The 20,507-nt window shown below is 52.6% G+C and overlaps 5 protein-coding genes across 5 annotated transcripts; all 5 read left to right on the forward strand.

Moving 5' to 3' along the window:
• Positions 1-666: 666 nt before the first annotated feature.
• On the forward strand, positions 667-3,394 carry pakA (mitogen-activated protein kinase kinase kinase kinase STE20; the record flags this gene model as incomplete). Its single annotated transcript, XM_025576593.1, has 4 exons — positions 667-2,682; positions 2,738-2,837; positions 2,896-3,230; positions 3,290-3,394. The coding sequence occupies 4 exons, from the start codon at positions 667-669 to the stop codon at positions 3,392-3,394; spliced, it is 2,556 nt and encodes an 851-aa protein (XP_025426033.1).
• A 1,260-nt stretch (positions 3,395-4,654) lies between these two features.
• Positions 4,655-7,462, forward strand: BP01DRAFT_361577 (ESCRT-0 subunit protein HSE1). The gene is made up of 9 exons (XM_025576185.1): positions 4,655-4,786; positions 4,923-4,972; positions 5,049-5,083; positions 5,173-5,248; positions 5,325-5,423; positions 5,499-5,619; positions 5,690-6,316; positions 6,370-6,570; positions 6,633-7,462. The coding sequence occupies exons 1-9, from the start codon at positions 4,747-4,749 to the stop codon at positions 7,217-7,219; spliced, it is 1,836 nt and encodes a 611-aa protein (XP_025426034.1). The 5' UTR covers positions 4,655-4,746; the 3' UTR covers positions 7,220-7,462.
• A 1,433-nt stretch (positions 7,463-8,895) lies between these two features.
• BP01DRAFT_427351 (uncharacterized protein) lies at positions 8,896-11,661 on the forward strand (the record flags this gene model as incomplete). Its single annotated transcript, XM_025579842.1, has 2 exons — positions 8,896-11,347; positions 11,636-11,661. The coding sequence occupies 2 exons, from the start codon at positions 8,896-8,898 to the stop codon at positions 11,659-11,661; spliced, it is 2,478 nt and encodes an 825-aa protein (XP_025426035.1).
• A 552-nt stretch (positions 11,662-12,213) lies between these two features.
• pan2n2 (poly(A)-specific ribonuclease) lies at positions 12,214-16,294 on the forward strand. The gene is made up of 4 exons (XM_025578460.1): positions 12,214-12,649; positions 12,716-14,013; positions 14,069-15,184; positions 15,241-16,294. Exons 1-4 carry the CDS (start codon positions 12,521-12,523, stop codon positions 16,166-16,168), a joined length of 3,471 nt encoding a protein of 1,156 aa, XP_025426036.1. The 5' UTR covers positions 12,214-12,520; the 3' UTR covers positions 16,169-16,294.
• Positions 16,295-16,510: 216 nt separating this feature from the next.
• Positions 16,511-19,977, forward strand: BP01DRAFT_352076 (putative translation elongation factor EF-1 subunit). The gene is made up of 5 exons (XM_025573870.1): positions 16,511-16,961; positions 17,058-17,138; positions 17,382-18,146; positions 18,197-18,379; positions 18,431-19,977. Exons 1-5 carry the CDS (start codon positions 16,736-16,738, stop codon positions 19,636-19,638), a joined length of 2,463 nt encoding a protein of 820 aa, XP_025426037.1. The 5' UTR covers positions 16,511-16,735; the 3' UTR covers positions 19,639-19,977.
• Positions 19,978-20,507: the final 530 nt, after the last annotated feature.

The raw sequence follows: 20,507 nt of genomic DNA on the forward strand, positions 1-20,507 counted from the left end.
TTTTTTTTTTTTTTTTTTTTTTTTTGCGTCTCTGTACACAGTATTTCAGTTCTGTGATATATTCTGTTGGTATTCTGTTACCATACCAAACCTTTCCTGCTCTTATTGAACTGTGCTACCTTCTCCCTTCCTCCCACACACTCTCTCTCCTTTGAACCCCATTACAACAGACACAGACACAGACATAGACACACAGACAAGACAGGTCAGTTTACCTTCACTCCCCGATCAGTCACCGCCTACTACTTCTCTCCACGTGCTAACTACTGGTTGACGGTAGCCCGCGGCAGCTTCTTTTTCGCGCCCTCCCTTGCGTCGGTCCAAGTATTCTGGATCCATCTCACATATTCGATTCCTCCGTCGCTCCATCAGAACTGTCTTGCCTTCCCCTCCCCCCTCTCCCCGTTGGGGCTATCGATCTGACCGTGCAGCATTGCACCCACCCCTCCTCTCCCCGCCGGCAGTCCCCCATTCGACACCTATCCTCGACAAAGGTGATCAGTAGGGAACAAGCACAGTGCGCACCGCCTCACTCGGTGGCTCCCCTTCTCCCTCCAATCAAACCTCAATTCTGGTCGCTCAACCCTGCTGCCACCAGTCGCTCGAACTGTCACTCCACCTTCCCATTAAACACGCCTCCCCCCCCCCTCCCCTAAACCGCACGTCATGAATCACGATAGTTTCTCCTCTCTAAAATTTCGACGGTCGTCAAGCAAGCTTCACAAAGACCCTCCGAGCTTCACATCCCGCATCTTGAAAAGTCAGCAAAGCAATACCTCCCTCAAACGTCACCCCTCAGCCCCCGTTTACCCTCGTTCCGCTGCCGCTGGTGGAGGTCGAGAGCACACACGGACCAGATCCAACGCATACGGCTCCTCCTCGTCCTCCCTCGACCAGAACAGCGGCAATCCTTCTCCGGCCTACTCTGGCAACGAGTCGGGCTACTTTCCGACCAGCCATAATTCGGCGAAATCTCGCCCACCTCACGCTGGCCGAGCTTCTCTTAGTGAGCAAAGCTCAGATGAACTAATCGGCACTCCTTTTGACAGTCGGGGCATGCTCAGCTCTTTGAAAGAGAATTCGACTGAGTCTGATCCCGTTCCCCAGAAGCCCCCGACCCTGCGGTCTGCCACAAGTCCTGAAACTCGAGGATTGAGACAATCGGCCAGTTTTGCTACCTTACAGAACCGAATGGAGACGTTTGTGCACAGGGCGACCGACAATGACCGCTCGGTAAACCAGAAACGTCTTTCGGATGAGGGCAACAACACAACCACTAGGCCTTTCGTGGGCAGAAGCAAGAAGAGTAGTTTTTCAAGTTTCGTGAATAGTATGCTAGGCTCTCCTCGGGGCATCAAGATCTCCGCGCCGGAGAACCCCGTCCACGTCACTCATGTCGGCTACGATAACCAGACCGGTCAGTTTACTGGTCTCCCGAAAGAATGGCAACGATTATTACAGGAAAGTGGTATCTCCAAAAAGGAGCAGGAGGAGCATCCCCAGACTATGGTCGATATTATGAGGTTCTACGAGAAGAATGCCCGGGGAGATGATGAGGTTTGGCACAAGTTCGATCATGCATACCCGCAACACCAGTCCGCGGCCAGTCCGGCCTCTGGCCCGGGGTCCTATGGTCCCAGCCCACAGCGCGTGTCGCCCCCGACAAGCCCGCGATTTCCTCAGAATCATGAAGGGAGTTTTGAAAACCCTCGGGCGCCACCTCCGATCCCTCGCGGTGCTCCTGCAGCCGGTCAAGCTATGTCTCCCGCGGTAGGTGGCTTTGTTCCCAACCGGGCTCCGCCGAAACCGCCAAGCAGCGGCACCATCACCCCGGCGCGTCCTGCGCCTCAACCTCCTACTCCGGCTACCTACGCTGCGGCACCAGTGCGAGCAGCACAAGATGCTTATGCTCAGGCCCATGCTACGCCCCCGATTCCGGAGACTGAGCCTCTGCCCAAGGAGCAACATCCGCTGAGTAGATCCAACTCCAAGGCAAATGGTACGCCTGTGGCGTGGACAGCGCCCTCTCCGGCGCAGTATCAGCAACAACAGGAGCAAGCTATGGTTGCCGCCCAGCAGGCGATCGTCAGTAAGCAGCTTGAGCGGAGCCGCAGCCAGCGTCAGCAGCAGGCCGCTCAGCAGGCCGCTCAGAAGCAACCTTCCCAGCAGGCACCTCCTCAGCACATGACACCAGTGGAAGAGACTTCTGCTTCAATGCAGCATGCGCGTGCTGCTCCAGCCGCCGCCGCCGCCGCCGCCGCGGCAGCTGCAGCACCTGCTGCTCGTCCACGGCAACGGGCTCGCCAGAGCAATATCATGGATGTTAGACAGCGACTACAAGCTATCTGCACCCCCGGCGATCCCACCAAACTATATCACCATCTCAACAAAATCGGTCAAGGAGCCTCAGGTGGCGTTTTCACCGCGTATGAGAATAACTCGAATAGTTGTGTTGCCATCAAGCAGATGAATCTGGATCTGCAACCAAAGAAGGATCTGATCATCAATGAGATTCTTGTGATGAAGGACAGCAAACATAAGAACATTGTCAACTTCCTGGACAGCTATCTGCACGGCTTGGATCTCTGGGTTGTGATGGAGTACATGGAAGGAGGCAGTTTGACAGATGTGGTCACGTTTAACATCATGAGCGAAGGGCAGATTGCTGCCGTCTGCAGAGAGGTGAGTTATCGCGCTGGTTGCTACATTTCCCGTTTTAAGTGCTGACCTTCATCAGACCCTGAGTGGCTTGCAGCATCTTCACTCCAAAGGTGTCATCCACCGTGATATCAAGTCGGACAACATTCTCCTCTCCTTGGACGGTAATATCAAATTGAGTAAGTTGTCTCTCCACGATGCTCTGGTTGTCCATAAGATGGTCTAACGTCTTTTCAGCCGATTTCGGCTTCTGCGCCCAGATCAATGACTCGCATAACAAGCGAAACACCATGGTTGGCACGCCTTACTGGATGGCGCCCGAGGTGGTCACCCGAAAGGAGTATGGCCGCAAGGTGGACATCTGGAGTTTGGGAATCATGGCAATCGAGATGATCGAGGGCGAGCCCCCTTATCTCACCGAGTCGCCTCTGCGCGCGCTGTACTTGATCGCCACCAACGGAACCCCCACGATCAAGGACGAACACAATTTGTCTCCGGTCTTTCGGGACTTTCTGCACCTCGCACTCAAAGTTGATCCCGAGAAGAGAGCGTCTGCTCACGACCTGCTCAAGGTATGTGATTTTCTCCCTTCCGTGCCTTGATTCAATGGGCCTGACTAATCACTTTCCAGCACCCCTTCATGTCTCTTTGCGCCCCTCTTTCGCATCTGTCGCCGCTTGTCAAGGCCGCGCGAGCCAACAGAGCGCAAGAGAAGGCCCAGAAACCGGGCGCTTAGGTACCGTGACTCAACTGCGACTATATACGTTGATATCTTCTGTCTTCTTCCTCTCAGATACCCATGACTCCCGATGTTTTCATATTTGCTGGACATGTTATGCTGGCATCGCATAATGACCAATGTCTTGTTTATCCTCCACTGTTTCTTGCTTGCCGCGGATCTCCCCTTTCATTTGATTGTCTAGATGGCGATGGATTATTCATGTGATGACCTTTGTTTCACCTGTTTTTTTTTTTTTCTTTTTTGGTGTGGTGCTTGTGAGGTTGGAGGTCTGGAGCCTTCGCCGACTGGACACTTGCACCTTGTACTTTGATGGCATAAATGGTTTTCCCAGGTCGGTTGCTGAAACGGTGGAAGATCGATTGTAATGTTTTTCTCTTCCGGCATTTATCCTTGTGCTATCATACTATTTCCACTTATCGGGTTTGCTTGTGCTCCAACCACGGTTACAAGTTGATGTAACACGCTGTGCCATATTCTTAGTGAGTGAGGAGTCTGCAATTGCATGTCCCTGAAGCGTTGTTGCCTACTCGTGTTGATGTGAAGTTGCTCTTGGGTCTTCTACTTGTGATGATTGATGAGGCATTTCATGACCAAAGAAGAAAAAGCATGAACTTGATTTAATTCGCTTACCTTGTGGTTTTTGATCATGGTGACTGTATTTACTGCCGCAGCGGTCAGTCTGCCGCTAATTGCGCAAGATGTCCACCGAGAAATGTCCAGTGTAGTAGTAGAAACAACGCATAAGCATAGAAGCATAGAAGCATAGAAGGATAGAAGGATAGTAGAAGCACATATCGTCATAGGTGGAAGCTAAACCCCATTGGGCACGGGCCAGTCAGGGTGGGCGGTGCAGCTCTCCGCCTGCGCGAACCATCGTCACCTGCTGAGCATCCATCATCAGGTAAGTTGCTGCCTTCACTTTCTCACTCTGGCTCTCCCATGATTCTTGTCTGCTCACCTCTTATGTGCTGCCGATTCAATCTGCAGGACTAACTTCACAGTGTTACAACGAATTATTCTTGCACTCTTTGATCACTGCTTCCACCGCCACTTTACCCCCTATTCCGAAATCAACATCCCGCGACTCCATTATCGAGGCTGTACAATCTCCCCGCAATCGGGTAGTCGAACTGAGCAAAAGTCACCTACACACTCTCCCCAATATCTCAGGCCGCATCAATAGCCCTCAGTCTCTCCGCAGTATATTTTTGTTATTCATATCAGTGGCGCAAGCGCAAATCTTCATAACCCACCCGATATACTCGAACGGCGCATCACCCGCCACCTGTACTTTCACTATCTCTACCGGTCAGCTCGCCCCGCTGGTCTGAGGCACAATATCGATCATGTTCCGCGCGCAGCAAAATGCGTTTGACGACGCAGTCGGTAAGGACCAATTATACCCCTCTTCGACTTTTCTGGTGGGATCATGCTCTCCAACCACACAAACACATACCCCCGTGTATGGGTTGGATTGGGATCGGATGTCGCTGACGTATGACCACTTTTCGGGGACAAACAGCCAAGGCGACTGATGAGAACCTGACCGCTGAAAATTGGGAGTATATTCTGGTACGCAATCTGATCTCCTAAGTAATCTTATCATGGTTGCGAGTGGAGAGAGCTGACATTCGGCACTGGCTATTAGGATGTTTGTGATAAAGTCGCTGCGGAGGAGTCTGGGTACGTCTCGCTTACGCTGGTGGTGCTTCGATGGTATTCCTCGACGAGAGACATGAAGGCTGATTAGCAGGGTCTGCTGAACTGTTTAGTGCAAAGGATGCCGTGGCTGCTTTGATCAAAAGGCTTGCACACAGAAATGCCAACGTGCAGCTATATACTTTGGAGGTTCGCGCGAGATCCCCGAGAGTTTCATGATAAAAGAAGAATTCGATGCTAAGATATACTTCCTCGTCTCGGACAGTTGGCAAATGCTTTGGCGCAGAATTGTGGTCCGAAGATCCACCGCGAATTGGCGTCGAGAAGTTTTACAGATGCCCTTCTGCGCTTAGCTGGCGATCGGGTGAGTATTGCTATATCTCCCTTGGCTCATATGTTGCATACGGGTGTGTACTGATGAGCATGGCGCGCGCACAAGAACACACATCAACAGGTGAAAGCCAAGATTCTCGAGCGCATGCAGGAATGGACGGAGATGTTCGCTAGTAACCCCGATTTCGGGATCATGGAGCAGGCGTACATGAAGCTGAAGACTCAGAGTAAGTTTTGGAGCTGAACTGATGATGAGGGTGACTCGGAGGCTTACAAACACGTGTGCTTGGGTTCTAGATCCGAACTTGCAACCTCCATCGAAACCGGGCAAGAGGGAAATTACCGACGCAGACCGCCAGAAGGAAGAAGAAGAGCTACAGATGGCGCTTGCGCTCTCGATCAGAGAGAAGCCTTCTTCTGCGGCTCCGCCGAGCCAGGCACAAGCCGGCAGCAGCTCGAGTGCCGCTGCTGCACCCGTCAGCGAGTCTCCAGCAGCCGCCCCCTCCCAGCCAGTTCCCTCTGGGACCTCGGCCGCTACCGTCTCTCGGGTGAGAGCATTGTTTGATTTCCAGCCGTCGGAGCCTGGAGAATTGCAATTCCGCAAGGGCGATGTCATTGCGGTTCTGGAATCTGTCTACAAGGATTGGTGGAAGGGTTCTTTGCGAGGCCAGACGGGAATCTTCCCGCTCAACTATGTCGAAAAGCTGCCCGATCCTACAGTTGAAGAGCTACAGCGGGAAGCTCAAATGGAAGGAGAAGTTTTTGGGCAGATCAAGAATGTCGAGAAGCTTCTCACGCTGCTTAGCACTCGCAGCTCGGAGCTGAACGTGCAGGACAATGAGGAAATCACGACGCTGTACCACTCGACCTTGGCTATCCGGCCGAAATTGATCGAGCTGATCGGCAAGTACTCACAGAAGAAGGGTATGTGTCCTGCGGTTGATGCTTGAAATCTATACTCACTGACTCTCATGCAGATGAGTTCACCCAGCTCAACGAAAAGTTCATCAAAGCCCGCCGAGACTACGAGTCGCTCCTGGAAGCGTCCATGTCCCACCCGGCGCAACCCCAATATGGCCGGCCGGCTCAAGCTCCCTACGGTTATCCGGCTCCCGTGGGCTATCCTCAAGCCCCGCCACAGTCTGAGCCTCAGCGATACTTCAGCCCTCGTCCTTCAGGTTCGTGTCGATCATCGTGACTTTATCTTGCCAGGGATCATGCCATTTTAACTGGACAGCAGAAGCCCAGCCGACACAGTCTACTGCGACCCCTTACTACGGTGCAGAACAAGCCCACGCGTACCCTCCCGCTACATCACAATCCCCCGATTTGCGTGTAACTCCTCCTGTTGGTGCCCCCTACCAGCAACAGCAGCGCCAGTCTTCGACCGAGTTCTACCAGCCTACTCACCACCGCCCTGAGTCCACTTACGACAACCCACAAGAATTAGGTACCTCTGTTTACGACTCTCCCATTGAACATCGGCCTCAGTATCCCGGACAAGTCCCACCCGCGGCTTCTGCGCAGCCACATTTCCCACCTCAACAGCAGCAGCAGCAACAGCAACAATCGCAGCCAGAGTTCCCACCCGCTTCCTACCCTCCTGAAGACGCCCACCGACCTCCAGCTGGAGCCAACACCGTCCACCACCAGGCGCAACCGCCCTATCCCACCCACCAACCAGCCCCAATGCACCAGTCTCCCCCAGTGCCAGGCAACGCATCCACACCCACACCATACCCTTCGTTGACTCCTGGGACTGGTTCGTACCAGGCATACAGCCCCTCGCAAACCGACGTGTCCAACCCTGCTTCCTACTACCGGTAAACTTCTCTGAGCCTCTGAGAATCGTGGTAATGGAGAGATGGAGGTCTGGAGACAGGGCGGGCATATCTGTCTTCCTTCTGGTATGCGCTTGTTGATCAGGCTGCAGAAGGCAGTGGGGGAAGGCATTTCCCGTTCCAGTCATGAGCTTGAGCTTGAAGCAAAGTATTGAGCTTTTGTTTCCTTCTTCATACCACTTGTGCTCCATAGCGTTGTGCTTCTGGTGTTGTAATATGATTTCTTTCCACTTTTAGTCTTGGTCCTCGGGGCCTGCTCGTAGTGCAGATTATTCTACCTTCCCTATCCCAAGAGCCCATCCCACTTCCAAACGGAAGCAAAAGAAACCCGATGAACTGGCAGGAGCAATCTAACAGGCAGAAAAAAAAAAACCAAAATAAGAAGTATGCGAGGACTCGTCACATCCGGCTCCGTCGGCGCTCTATCTGGTCCAACAGTCTCTGTATGTAATTGATCCGTCCGCTCGACCTTCCGCGGCCGATCCTCCTGGACCAGCGCGATGCCCGCCTGATTCGTCAAGTGCATCAACGATGAACGTCACTCCAACAATGCCAGGCCACAGACTTACAGTCTCAATCACCTTCCATATCGCTCTTGGTGAGTTAACTTGACTGTGATTCTTGTCTAGCCGGGCAAGTTGTGGCTTGATCGCGTCGAATCCAGTCGGAGGGAGCTGGCTCAAGAGATTGTAGAACATCTTGCATCAGGCGATTTTCTTAAAGAAGAATGAACAGACAAGCCTTTCTGCCTCAAGAGAAGCTCTCATACACTCATGTTTTGTAAGCACGGATTTTCCAGTTCCAGGTCCTGCAGCTAAAACTACAGGCCCGTTGTCACTCCTCATCCACTTGGCGAAGGACTTTTTGCAGGACTTCTCACAGCTAATATTGGAGGTTCCTTGCTACTTGGACGACTGTGTATAGTAGTTGGATGGTTTACTTGTGAAGGTGCTTACCAAGCTTTATGATTCTACAAGTGCTGGCACAAGTACTTGCTTGTGGTGCCATCTTGTTCCAGAATGCCCCTGGCTTCCCTGATATCAACGCCTTGCTTGCTTATGGCCCAGAGGCTTTGAGCTCTAACTGCAACCTTTTTTCTTAATCTCACGTCGATACTTTCTTGCTTTTCCTGGTGTTGTGCCGGATCTCCCTCGAAGACTCCATGGTGTCATTTGTTCTTCTAGACATTCAGTCTCCATCTCGTTCCCTCGAAAGGCTAGTAACTCATTATCCACGCCTTCACGATGACAATGCTCATCTCGCGGTGTTAGTCTCACAGGAACCCGTATGCTGCACCTGCAATCCTGATTAGATTTAGATGTTCGGGTAGTTCGACTTTTTGGGGTATCAAGTAACCGCCTGCTAATCTAATAGAGTGGCCAAGCCTGATCAGCGAGAGATTTTCAGGTCGTGACACCAAAGGTATCACCAGAGTTGGAGATCATCTGTCCCCAGTCTCAGCCCGAGATACAAAGCATGTTGTGACCACAGCATCAAGGCTTAAGCACACGAAAGTTGACTAATCATCTAATTGACTTAACTATGAACTAACTATCAACTTAACTAACTTAACGTAGGGCTCCGCGCTTACGTGTTTAAAGATTGGTGATTTCAGCCTCGTCTACTTTCAGGTTCACCATCACCTCTTTCACCTCACTCACCATGGTCAAGAAAGCTGGTTTACGGCGGAGTTGCACCTTCTGTCGCGCACGCAAGATCGCCTGCTCTGGCGAACCCATCTGCGCGGCATGTCGCGAGCGATCCAGAGAATGTGTCTATGACTTGGAGAGTGCCAAGGGTCGTCCGCGCCTGGACAAGACTTTCCCATCTATACCGGCCGAATCTGCCTCCAATGCATCCACAACCATCAGCATAGTGGCAGAGCTGGATGTGATGTTTCGCGAGGACTTCAGCGACGATACCATGGCCCCGTTTTCACCCAATTTATTCCAGGATAGAGTGGCTACCTTCAACCGACATCTAGTCATGGGAGATGACAAGGGAAATGACAGCAATCGTGAACCCTCCTCCTCCTCTTCCACTCCAGCAGCAGCGGGATGCATAAGTTACGATGGCTTCTTGGCTCTCGTTATGCAGGAACTGATTGAGACCACCGCCCTCAAATTCAGCAATCTAGGCTGTCATCCATTTTTTGGACCCGGAGAGCGCTATTACCGGGCCTCCATGCTGCAGGATACCACCAAGACGATGTTCGATAGTCCCGCGTCCTCGCTCTCTCCATCCGCTGACCCGGATTTCTTGACTGAGTATAGCCCACATCTGATCACCCAGTATCTCGAGGTCTGGTTTAGCAACCATCCTCTGTCCATTTTAGTCTCCAAGTCACTTCTCCTCCGCGACCTGCGCGGCCACAAAGCCAATCGGATATTGTTGGCGATCCTGCTGGCGGATGCCCATCAATTTGCTGACGAGTCTGCCAAGGGAGATCGCCTGGTGCAATGGGCCATTTCCCAATTGTCCAGCATTCCGGCGGGTAAGGGAGATCTTACCACCGCGCAGAGTCTCCTGCTACTGGGCTGGTATCATGCCTGCCGTGGACATGCGCGCCGGGCGATATGCTACGTGGGCTACGCAGGCCGCATCCTCGTGAAGTTAAAGTGCCAGCTGTACGAATCGTCTCTCTCTGGACAGGCACACATCAACGGGATTGACCTTGGCATAGTAGAGGCAGAGTTAATTCATAATGCATGCTGGGTAATGCTGGCCCTCGTGCTCTGGTCATTCATCCAGATGGATATGCCTCTGTTAGATCTTCTGCCTGGGCGACTGCTGCAAGTGCTTCCTGCTAGCTCGGAGTCAGAGTCAATGCTGCTACGACTCGATCGAGCAAGCGGAAATCTCTCTAGTTTGAAGCCCCAGCTTTCCTCTCTGCAGTCGGTCTGGCTGCTGGCGCACATCACCTCGCTAAGTGCCCACCTATACGCCCTTTATCCGCAGCCCACACGCGCCCCTCCTGCGCCGCAGCCATGGCAAGAACTAATACTGTACCGCCTCGATCGCCTCATGCATCAAGGTCGCAGTTTGGCGCAGATCTGCGCAGATGCTCGGGAAGCTCTGCTGGACGTCGTCACGATCGCGCAGCACGATTTCGTCGATGGGCGCGATGGGCCCGCGCCCACGCTGCTTGTCTTTCACCAGGCTGTTCTTCTGCACCTGCTCTTCCCCCGCGGAGAGACCAACTGTCATGCTCCCCACACCTGTTCTCTGAATGAGTCGCTTTTCCAGCAACTCACAACCTCAATACACGATCTGGTCAAGCTATTCCCTGCTATTCAGATCGCCACGCGACAACCCTTGACTCAGCCGGCCAGCATAGGATTCACCTCGCTTCATCTTTATGTTCTCAGTCTGGACGCTGCTAGCCGAGCTCTTCTGTACGTTCTCACCCTCTGGGACCGCGCCACGACAGTGGAGCAGCAGATCTGGCAGGATAGACTTCCAAGGCTTTTAGAGGGCGGGCTGAAGATGTACGCTTTGTTTGATCATGATACCTTGTTACAGGACCACCGATGGCGAGCAGTGAAACGTTTCTTGAAGACCGCATGCAGCAGACTCGAAGGGGCGATTGCCGGCTCCCCGGATCAGTCTTCTCATAGTAGCTCGTCTTTCTCTACGGGACTGGACTTCAATCTGCCTACGCAGCTGACTGCCGCAGCGGACATTTGCAGCATCGAAATGGTGCCTTCCTCGACGCTCTTGCAGGTCTCCCACGACGCGGGATTTGAGTGGCCTGACGGGCAAGACCTGGCGACTCCACAGAGACCGCCAGAGAACTCTCAAGCTGTGACGTCCGAACTGCCCGCTCTTGACCTCGCATCTCTAAGTACTCCCATGCCCCTATTATCACTAGGATTGTCGAACTCCATATCCCAAATCAGCGACAGCCAAACATGCTGTATGATTCAGCAGTCATCGCAAAAACCTATATCCGTCACCTCGTTCTGGGATCAATCGATTCTCAGTCTGGCACACCAACATCATCTCGTGGACACGGTGCCGGAGCTGTCCTCAAACTCACCAGCGGATCCGGGTATGGCTGAGCAACGGAGACAGCGCAAGCGATCTTCAACGAGCACCGGTGGTCTGGACGAGGGTGTGTCAGGAACGGACATACGAGAGAGGTTGAGACCGAAACAATTGAAGGGCAATGGCCCCACGTAGCACTTCCCTTCTAAGTGGTTTATGTTCCCCGCATTGCTGCTCACGTAGAGACTTATTTATGTAGTCATGGCTGCTCGTAAATTGGTAAGCTTACAATGCTTTGAGCTGTCTGCAACAGAGCATTGTTCATGGTCGATTGAATCTCCGTCCCACGGTCTTCTAGCGAAGAACTGCTATGAACGGCAGATATGCAAGTGATGCTCTGTTGAAATATCTCCAGTTCGGGATATCGAACATGATCACTGAGGTGTTGATCCGATTAGATTATTTTGGATGTTCAATGCTACCGCTTAATGTCCACCCCATCATCACACCAATAAGCACGCCATTGGTCTGGGAAGTGGTATGATGAAGAGGTGCATCCCGAGTTGGTTGTGAGGAGTCCATGAGATCTGCTTGGAGTTGTATTGGAAGTTGTTGGATAGGAAAGTGGTGAGAGGTGAATAGGCATGATTGATGTTAAATGTCTACTAATATCATATGGATCAGTTGCATGAATTTATATATACTTAGTTGATGCTTTTTGCTTTTGAGTTTCATCATGACTGCAACTGGATGCCTTGGTGAGACTGATATGTGATATATGCCTACTCCTTGCTGAACCTACCTAGAGGACTAATCAGATCATATCCTCGATATGAGTCTCCCACTGATACTCTCAACAGATGAGCTGCTGCTGCCCGTGGGATGTGGTTCTTTATCCTCCAGTCCGGCCCGCTTCCGCCTCGCTCACGTGATGATGTGTTGGTCTCTCACCTCGATTGCCCGTCCTGAATGCCTCGTCAAATCCCTCGACACCAGAGACACTGCGTCTCCCAAGTGGCCGTTGATTGTGAGAGTCCGCGAATTGCTTGTCTGACTCGACGCGGCATATTATCTCCTGCGCCCTGTGCAAACAGACTCGAAACTCCACTTTTCCCATCACCACCTCTCACCACCTCTAAGCTCTTATTCCCCGCACTCGCGCTTTCGCCGAACGATGCACCTTGTCTCCGGTTCCCAGATGGACAGACCCACCAACTGCTGCTGAATCTCCTAAAACAGCCCAGAGCCGTCTCAAGCCAGTCCTCAAGTCCGGGTATCTGCCCGGCTGCCATGTCCAGCCATGGAAGCTGATTGGGATGAATTGTCGCGCATTCCCGTGCCGCCTTCAAGCCCGCACGGGTTGCCGACGATCGCAACCACGATAGCCTTTGACGATGTGATGGAACTTTTGTGGGCTGGAAACGAATATGTACGCGCCCAATTCTCCGATGATATGGCAGTAGCGATGCTGATCTAGTTCTCTCTTTTCCAATAGGGCCGCATCACCTCCTTCTACGGTCCCGAAATGCAGAGGTATACCTCTGTTCGGGCACACCCTGTGTCCGAAGGCGCAGTGCGACAGATTCTTTTCCACGAGAGAGGCGTATTATCGATCTCCCCGAAGAGCGTCCACATGATCACCAGACGTGGCCTGACGCAGTGGCACATCGACCACGAGGAAATGACCGACCTTCGCTGCATGAGTTTCACGGCCCAGACGAACCGGATTATAGTGGCAGGATGCCAGAAAGTGATGTTTACGATAGACATCGATAAAGGTATCATCATCGACCAGCTGCCGACGGATTACAACTACACCATGATGAAGAAGAGTCGGTATCTCTGTGCGGCAACAGACACCGGCTCCGTCAACGCGTTGAGTTTACACGACTTTAGTGTCGTGAAGTCGTGGAAAGCACACGGCACCGCGGTCAACGACATGGATGCGCGGAACGACTTGCTGGTCACCTGTGGATTCTCAGTGAGACACCTTGGGGCGCCGATTGTGGATCCACTCGCCAATGTCTACGACCTGAAAACCCTCTCCCCGCTACCTCCGATTCCCTTTCACGCGGGCGCCGCGTATGTGCGCATGCATCCGAAATTGCACACGACGAGCTTTGTGGCCTCCCAGACAGGTCAGCTTCAGGTAGTGGACTTGATGAATCCGAATGCGATCAACCTCCGCCAGGCAAATGTTTCTTTCATGCTGGGTATCGACCTATCGCCTTCTGGTGAAGCTCTGGCCATTAATGATGCGGAGTGCCAAATCCATCTCTGGGGATCCCCGGCCAAAGTGCATTTTAACGAAATGAGCAAGGAAGCCGAATTCGCCGATGTTACACCGCGGCCGCCGCCTGTCGACTGGTCTGGGGAAACGCCCCTCAACATGGTCGGGATGCCGTATTACCACGACCGGTTGTTCTCAGCATGGCCGAGTCATTTGATCTTCGAGGTCGGTAGTCCCCCGGCTCCCGTTGATCAGGCTTTGCTCCCCTATCTACGCCCGGCTGAAATCGGCCATTATGCGGCCAACCCAAAGAAAACGCGGCGGTATCAAGTGGAGAATACCCGAGCGTTGACTACTGCAGACACTGCTCTAATTGCACCCAAATTTTTGAGTGAGAAAGCCAGGGAGCAGAGCAAGGTCAAGTCCGATGGTTCCGTTAGCGACACGACCGAGGCCTTGGCTGGTGCGAAGCTCAACGGGGAAGCCGAAGATGATCCGCTTCTGAAATACAGCAATGTTGAAATCAAATACAGTCGGTTTGGGGTCGATGATTTCGACTTCCGGTATGTCATATGGGCCCACCATAAGGCTTGAGACGGTGCGATTGACATAGTACAGGTTCTACAATCAGACGACCTTCTCTGGTCTCGAAACACATATCGCGAATTCCTTCACTAACGCTCTCCTCCAACTTTTCAAATTCATTCCGATGATCCGGAACGTTGCTCTTCACCATGCCGCCAGCTCCTGCATCTTTGAGAGCTGTCTTCTCTGCGAGATGGGTTATCTTTTTGACATGCTTGAGAAAGCCAACGGCCAGAATTGCCAGGCAACAAATTTGCTGAAGACATTTAGTAGCTCTCGTGAAGCATCTAGCTTGGGCTTATTTGAGGAGAACCTGACAAACAAATCTCTTTCCACGGCCATCCAAGCAGTCAACAGATTCTTTTTGACACAAATCTCCCACGACCATCGGATGATCTTACCCAGCTCGGATGAACTCGACCAGCGGCTCAACACTGTCGCTTCTGAAACTATACGCTGCATGTGCTGCCAGAATGACATCGTCCGTCCGGGTAACACGCTGGTCAACGAGCTGGTGTATCCCGCCATTGACCCCAAGCAACTCCGCCGGAATCCTGCCTTCCGCTTCTCTAACATATTACGGGCCAGCATAGAACGCGAAACACAAAATAGAGGATGGTGCAATTTGTGTCGACGATATCAACAATCAAAGATCCGGAAAAGCATACACCGCATGCCTCAGGTTCTGATGCTCAACGCAGCACTCAGTAATCCAATCTGTCGCCGACTCTGGGCGATCCCAGGCTGGTTGCCCGAAGAGATTGGAATAGTCGTCGAGAACGGCACGACTTTATGCTTTGAAGGTGACGAGCTCAAGTTACGACTCCAATCCAAGATGCCTGGACTTGTGATCTATGAATTAGTGGGCTTGGTCTGCGAGATCGACATCCCTGAGCATCAGAAGGCTCACCTAGTATCCTTCATAAATGTCTCCATCTCTTCTCCTGAACCAGACCCCACGAATAAGTGGCATTTGTTCAATGATTTCCTGGTAACAGAAGTTGATAAGGATGAAGCCCTACGATTCAATCAACCATGGAAAATACCATGTGTTCTGGCTTTCCAGGTTAAGGACGGACGTCATTCCATGGACGATTCGTGGAAGAAATCGCTCGATACCACCCTCTTGTTCCGTGACTGGTCTATGAAGTAAGTTATCTCAGGAAAATGACTGTCCCACTTTGTTAACTGACATCTATTACCAGTGGCGGCCATGCCGTGGAATCGCGCGTGACACTCACCGAAGAGGAAAAGCCTTCTCCAGGCACGCCCGTGGCTCTGGATACTGAGTTTGTCGACCTCGAAAAGGCGGAAATCGACGTCAAGGCAGACGGTTCCCAAGAGATGGTACGGCCAAGCAAGAGTGGCCTTGCTCGTGTGTCTGTTCTCCGAGGTGCGGGGCTTCGCGAGGGTGTCCCGTTCATCGATGATTATATCACCATCAAAGATCCTATTGTGGACTACGTTACGCAGTATTCTGGTATCAAGCCAGGTGATCTGGACCCCAGGACTAGTCCACACAATCTGGTTCCCCTGAAAGTGGCCTATAAGAAGCTTTGGTTGCTTCTTAACCTGGGCTGTGTGTTTGTTGGCCACGGCCTGGCCTCCGATTTTCGGAAGGTCAATATCCAGGTTCCCAAGAGTCAGACGGTGGATACCCAATATCTATTCTTCCATCCTGGAAAGAACCGCCGTCTCAGTCTACGATACCTCGCGTGGGCTGTGTTTAAGGAATTCATTCAAGAGGAGTCTACCGACAACAATCAAGGACACGATTCAATCGAGGACGCGCGGATGGCGCTACGTCTTTGGAAGAAGTTCAAGGAGTACGAAGACGCCGGGGTTGTATCTCAGATTCTGGAGGAGATCTTCCGCGAAGGATCCAAGCTTGGCTTCAGACCCCCACCCAGGAATGGAACCACTACTGTCCTTTCTCGCCCGGGCACTGCAGTGACTATGCAGAATGGCAGCGGTCGCAATACCCCGAGCACTCCTGATGTAGGGGCTCCTGTCGGCAGCGCACCGGCAACCCCCCGACAAGCGTTTCGACGCTCGATCGCCTTGACTCCCAGTAACGGCAGCTTTGCGAGCCCTGCTGCTAGTGACATTTTTGGAGCAAGTCCGATGAAATAAGCAGCGGTTGGCTATCTATGGCTTCTTGTTTCGGTCATGCTTCTATCTATATACCATGATTTGCTGTATATAAGCGATCTAGATCGAGAGACCTGTTACTGTCCCCATTGGGCATCATGTTCATTGGCCTATGATGCATCGCATGTTAATCAGAAATAGAAAATCATTTAGATTCATCATTAATTTTGTTCATCATTGTAGATGCCTGCATATACTCATGAGGCCGGCCGTTTTGTGAGCAGTGACCAATGTCTCCCCGGTGACTGGAAGAACTGGCGGGTGGGGAATGACGTGGTGCGGGAGGATCTCAGATCAACTCAACTCAGCTTCCACAAACTGGCACCGCTCAATCTTTCCCTTTGCACACTTTGTCTTTATCCCAAAACCACTCGCAGTGCGTCAACGGGTGCTTCGAGCCTAACAAGACTACAGACTGGATAGACTACCTTTAGATTCGTTTTTCATCGCACCTGTTCTTCGCCAGACTCGATCTGTTTGCCTCCCTAACGAAAACCCCTCCTTCCGCAAGCTGCCCCCGCCTTCTCCAGACACAATCAACGACACACCATGTCGCGCCACCGCGTCAAGGCTGTTAGCTATGATGAAGACGAATATGACGATGGCTACTACTCCCCCGATCCTGAAGAACAGGAGTTCCTCGAACAGTGCACGACAGAAGTGCTGAATCAGCTGCGTGCGGGGGACCCCTCAGTGACTGCGACCCGCAGTGAAGTCCAGGATGCACTATACCATTACTACGATGATATTGAGAAATCCGTGAACTACCTCAGAGGTACGTGTGTATACTGTCAGACAGGACGAGCTTTCGCCGTCGCAAATCGGTGTATCCTGCTGCAGAGATCCGGCTAACCGCCGTGCTTCGCTTCAGGTAAAAAAGTCAAGGAACTTCAGAAGAAGCAGGCCGCCGCCGCCGCTCCTCCTGCGGCTCTGAAGACGAAAGGGACATCAGGTAAGCACGATTGGCACGCTCCCCGTCTTCTGCTTTGTTTTTTTTTTTTTTTTTTTCCCATTCTGCAGTGGTTGGGCTCGACCACCTAGCTGTAATGTTGGCTTGGTTATCTTTGCCTTTTGGAATGTAAGTACATATGGTGCCCTTCTTTCCGACTGTGCGACTGGTTCAGACTGACGTCTTTCTTTTTTTTATCGCCGCAAAAGCTCTGGGATGGGTTTATTCTAACAGGCTTCTTTTCAGTGCCAGTATATCCTGAACCGCCTCTGATATCTCCCGCCCCGGCTGCACACTTTTCGGCGGCTGACTTCTTTCGCGACGCCCCATGGTTGAATATCCCGAGTCACCGCAAGGCTGAGATACTTGTGGAGCCGCTTTACCCCCGGCTTGGTCTTTTGGGTGGTGCGCCCGAGAGCGCGGGCGGGGGGAAAGTGTCAAAGTTGGCTGCCTTGGCTGCAGCGCGCAGGAAGAAAGAAGGCGACAAGGCTGCTGCTGCTACCCCGCCCGCAGCTACGGACTCAACTGCGGCTGAGACAGCCCCCAAAGCGGCTTCTACTGAGTCGAAAGGCGCAACCTTGTCGCTTCGCGAGAGGCTGGCGGTCAGCGGAAAGTTGCAGAAGTCGCCTTCCGACGGTCATCAGTCACTGCGCTCTCTTGGTAGAGGGTCTCGGCAGGGTGGCTCCTTGTCAGGCAAGAAGACTTCAACCGAGCCCGAGCCCCAAGAAAGCCCCAAGCAGGAGGAGGCTGCATCTGTGACTCCAGAGCCGAAGACATCTGGGACGAGCGAAAAGGAGGATCACACTGCTCTTAATATCCGTGCACCGCCGTCCACGTTTGCCAGCGCCATGGTCGGAGATTCGACACGACCCAAGATGACCGAGCCCAGCCACTTATCTGCAAACACCCTTGACTTGATCAGAATTTACGGACAAGATCTTACTGAACCTTTTGACTTTGCAGGCCCCAGCCCCGACGACGTTGTCATCAACGCACAGAGCTCTGCTAAAGGTTTGGCTATTCGGCGCAAAATATAGGACCTCCCCCTAATGGACGTGCAGGCTTCAAATCGAAACAGCCTGCTTCTAAGTCGGCAGGTGACAAGAAGACGCAGGCTGACCTGGCGGGCGGAATGAATAATCTCAGCGTTGAGGAGAAGGTGAATGTCAAGAGCAAGAATCTTGATGTTCTGTCAGAATACAAGAAGGCGGAACGGAAGAGAGCCATGAATTTTGCGGTTATTGGTGCGTAGTCGACTTCCAACTGTTGCTGGGTTCCGACTAACAGCACAATAGGTCATGTTGATGCGGGAAAGAGTACGCTGATGGGCCGCTTGCTTGCTGATTTGAAGGCAATCGATCAGCGCACGCTCGACAAGTACAAGCGGGAGGCAGAAAAGATCGGGAAAGGTTCGTTTGCTTTGGCCTGGGTCCTGGACCAAGGCGCGGAGGAGAGAGCTAGAGGCGTTACAATTGACATTGCCACCAACAAATTCGAAACGGAGAAGACGGTGTTTACGATTGTCGACGCTCCTGGCCATCGTGATTTTGTGCCCAACATGATTGCCGGAGCCAGTCAGGCGGACTTTGCCGTCCTTGTTATTGACTCCAGCATCGGCAATTTCGAGTCTGGGTTGAAGGGACAGACCAAAGAGCATGCTTTGTTGGTGCGGAGTATGGGCGTGCAGAGAATCATCGTGGCTGTGAACAAGATGGACTCGGTACAATGGGACAAGGAGCGTTTCGACGAGATTGAGCAGCAGGTCTCCTCCTTCCTGACGACTGCCGGCTTCCAGCCCAAGAACATCAACTTTGTGCCTTGCTCGGGTATCAGTGGCGATAATGTGACTCGGCGCAGCGATGATCCGAATGTGTCGTGGTACCAAGGGCGTACTTTGGTTGACGAGCTGGAGGCCACCGAACCGTATTCCCATGCGGTCGACAAACCTCTGCGAATGACCATCGGTGATGTGTTCCGGGGTAGTGTTCAAAACCCCTTGTCGATATCCGGCCGCTTAGACGCTGGCAGTTTACAAGTGGGCGACCAGATATTGACTATGCCCAGCGGCGAAACTGCCACTATCCGGAGTTTGGAAGTCGATGGCGAACCCAACGACTGGGCTGTGGCGGGTCAGAACGTCGTTTTGAATCTAGCTAATATTGACCCCATCCACCTTCGGTCTGGAGACGTGATCTGCCGCGCGTCCGCGCCTATTGCCAACGTCACGTCGTTTACGTGTAAGGTGTTGGCTTTCGACCACCTGTTGCCTAGCATGGTGGACATCCACCGTGGTCGCCTGCATGTCCCCGGACGGATCAGCCGGCTCCTGTCAACGCTCGATAAACAATCCGGCGCTATCATCAAGAAGAAGCCCAAGATTGTGGCGCCGGGCACCGTGGCGCGGATTGTTGTCGAAATGGACCAAGCGGTGCCTCTCGAAGCGCCTACGCGGATTGTTCTTCGGGCGGGAGGCGAGACTGTGGCCGCGGGCTTGCTGGAATAAATAGAAACCGGCCATTACGCACCGACTACGAATACATAGACAACACTTTGCTTCTGTTACTTTCTATGGAGGTCTTAAGAATGATGACTCGAGCTGGGTGCTTGATCGTGCCCCCGACTGGCCTGATGTGGAGGCTTTCAAAGATGCCACGAATGCCAGGGCTGTAGTTAGTAGTTTGCTTTCTAGACTAGATCCTGACAGACCCTGTGTCATCCTGACACAACGAACTGAAACTGACCTTAAGCGTCTTGGTCAGAGTGGCTGAAAGTAAGGGAAGCCTCCTGAGTGGAGGGGGATCCACTTGCCTAAAACGAGACCCTGGAAGAACGGTGGACGGGGGAGCAGAGAATTGTGAAGAAGAAGAGGAGGAGGAGTAGGGAGAGTTAGTGGGCAAGCCACCCGACCCCGCGAAAGCTGTGAAGGCGTAGAAGGGGACAGATGTCTAATTCTTGTAGGTTCGATGCACTGGAACCGGCGCAAGAATGAGTGCTTGACAGAACCACCAACTGGCCCGATCGGGAAAAGATTCCTAGAGGAACCTCGGGTAGACGGAGCCAGCCAGCAAATCGGAGTGCGATTCTAGCAACTTCGACGAACCGCCTGGAAAATTGTCCCGGCAGAATCAGGAGCGGTGAAGATAGATGCTGAGTCAGTTCGTGCCCTGAACGCGTTCTCGTCCAATCAGGGGCGGAGAAGTAACCTTAAATGCCAAAGCCGCGAAAAGGCCAGCATGGCCGCTGCGCTTTCTTTGCCGCCGCCATCCCATACAAGAAGGAACTTCAACTTCGGTCGAAGCTCCCTCTGAACATTCTTTCTTTCTTTCTTCTCCTTCGTAGATCCAATTCTCTTTCTTTCTTTCCTTTCTCTTC

Source organism: Aspergillus saccharolyticus (assembly GCF_003184585.1).
Source record: "Aspergillus saccharolyticus JOP 1030-1 unplaced genomic scaffold BP01scaffold_89, whole genome shotgun sequence".
Taxonomy (NCBI): Eukaryota; Fungi; Ascomycota; class Eurotiomycetes; order Eurotiales; family Aspergillaceae; genus Aspergillus; species Aspergillus saccharolyticus.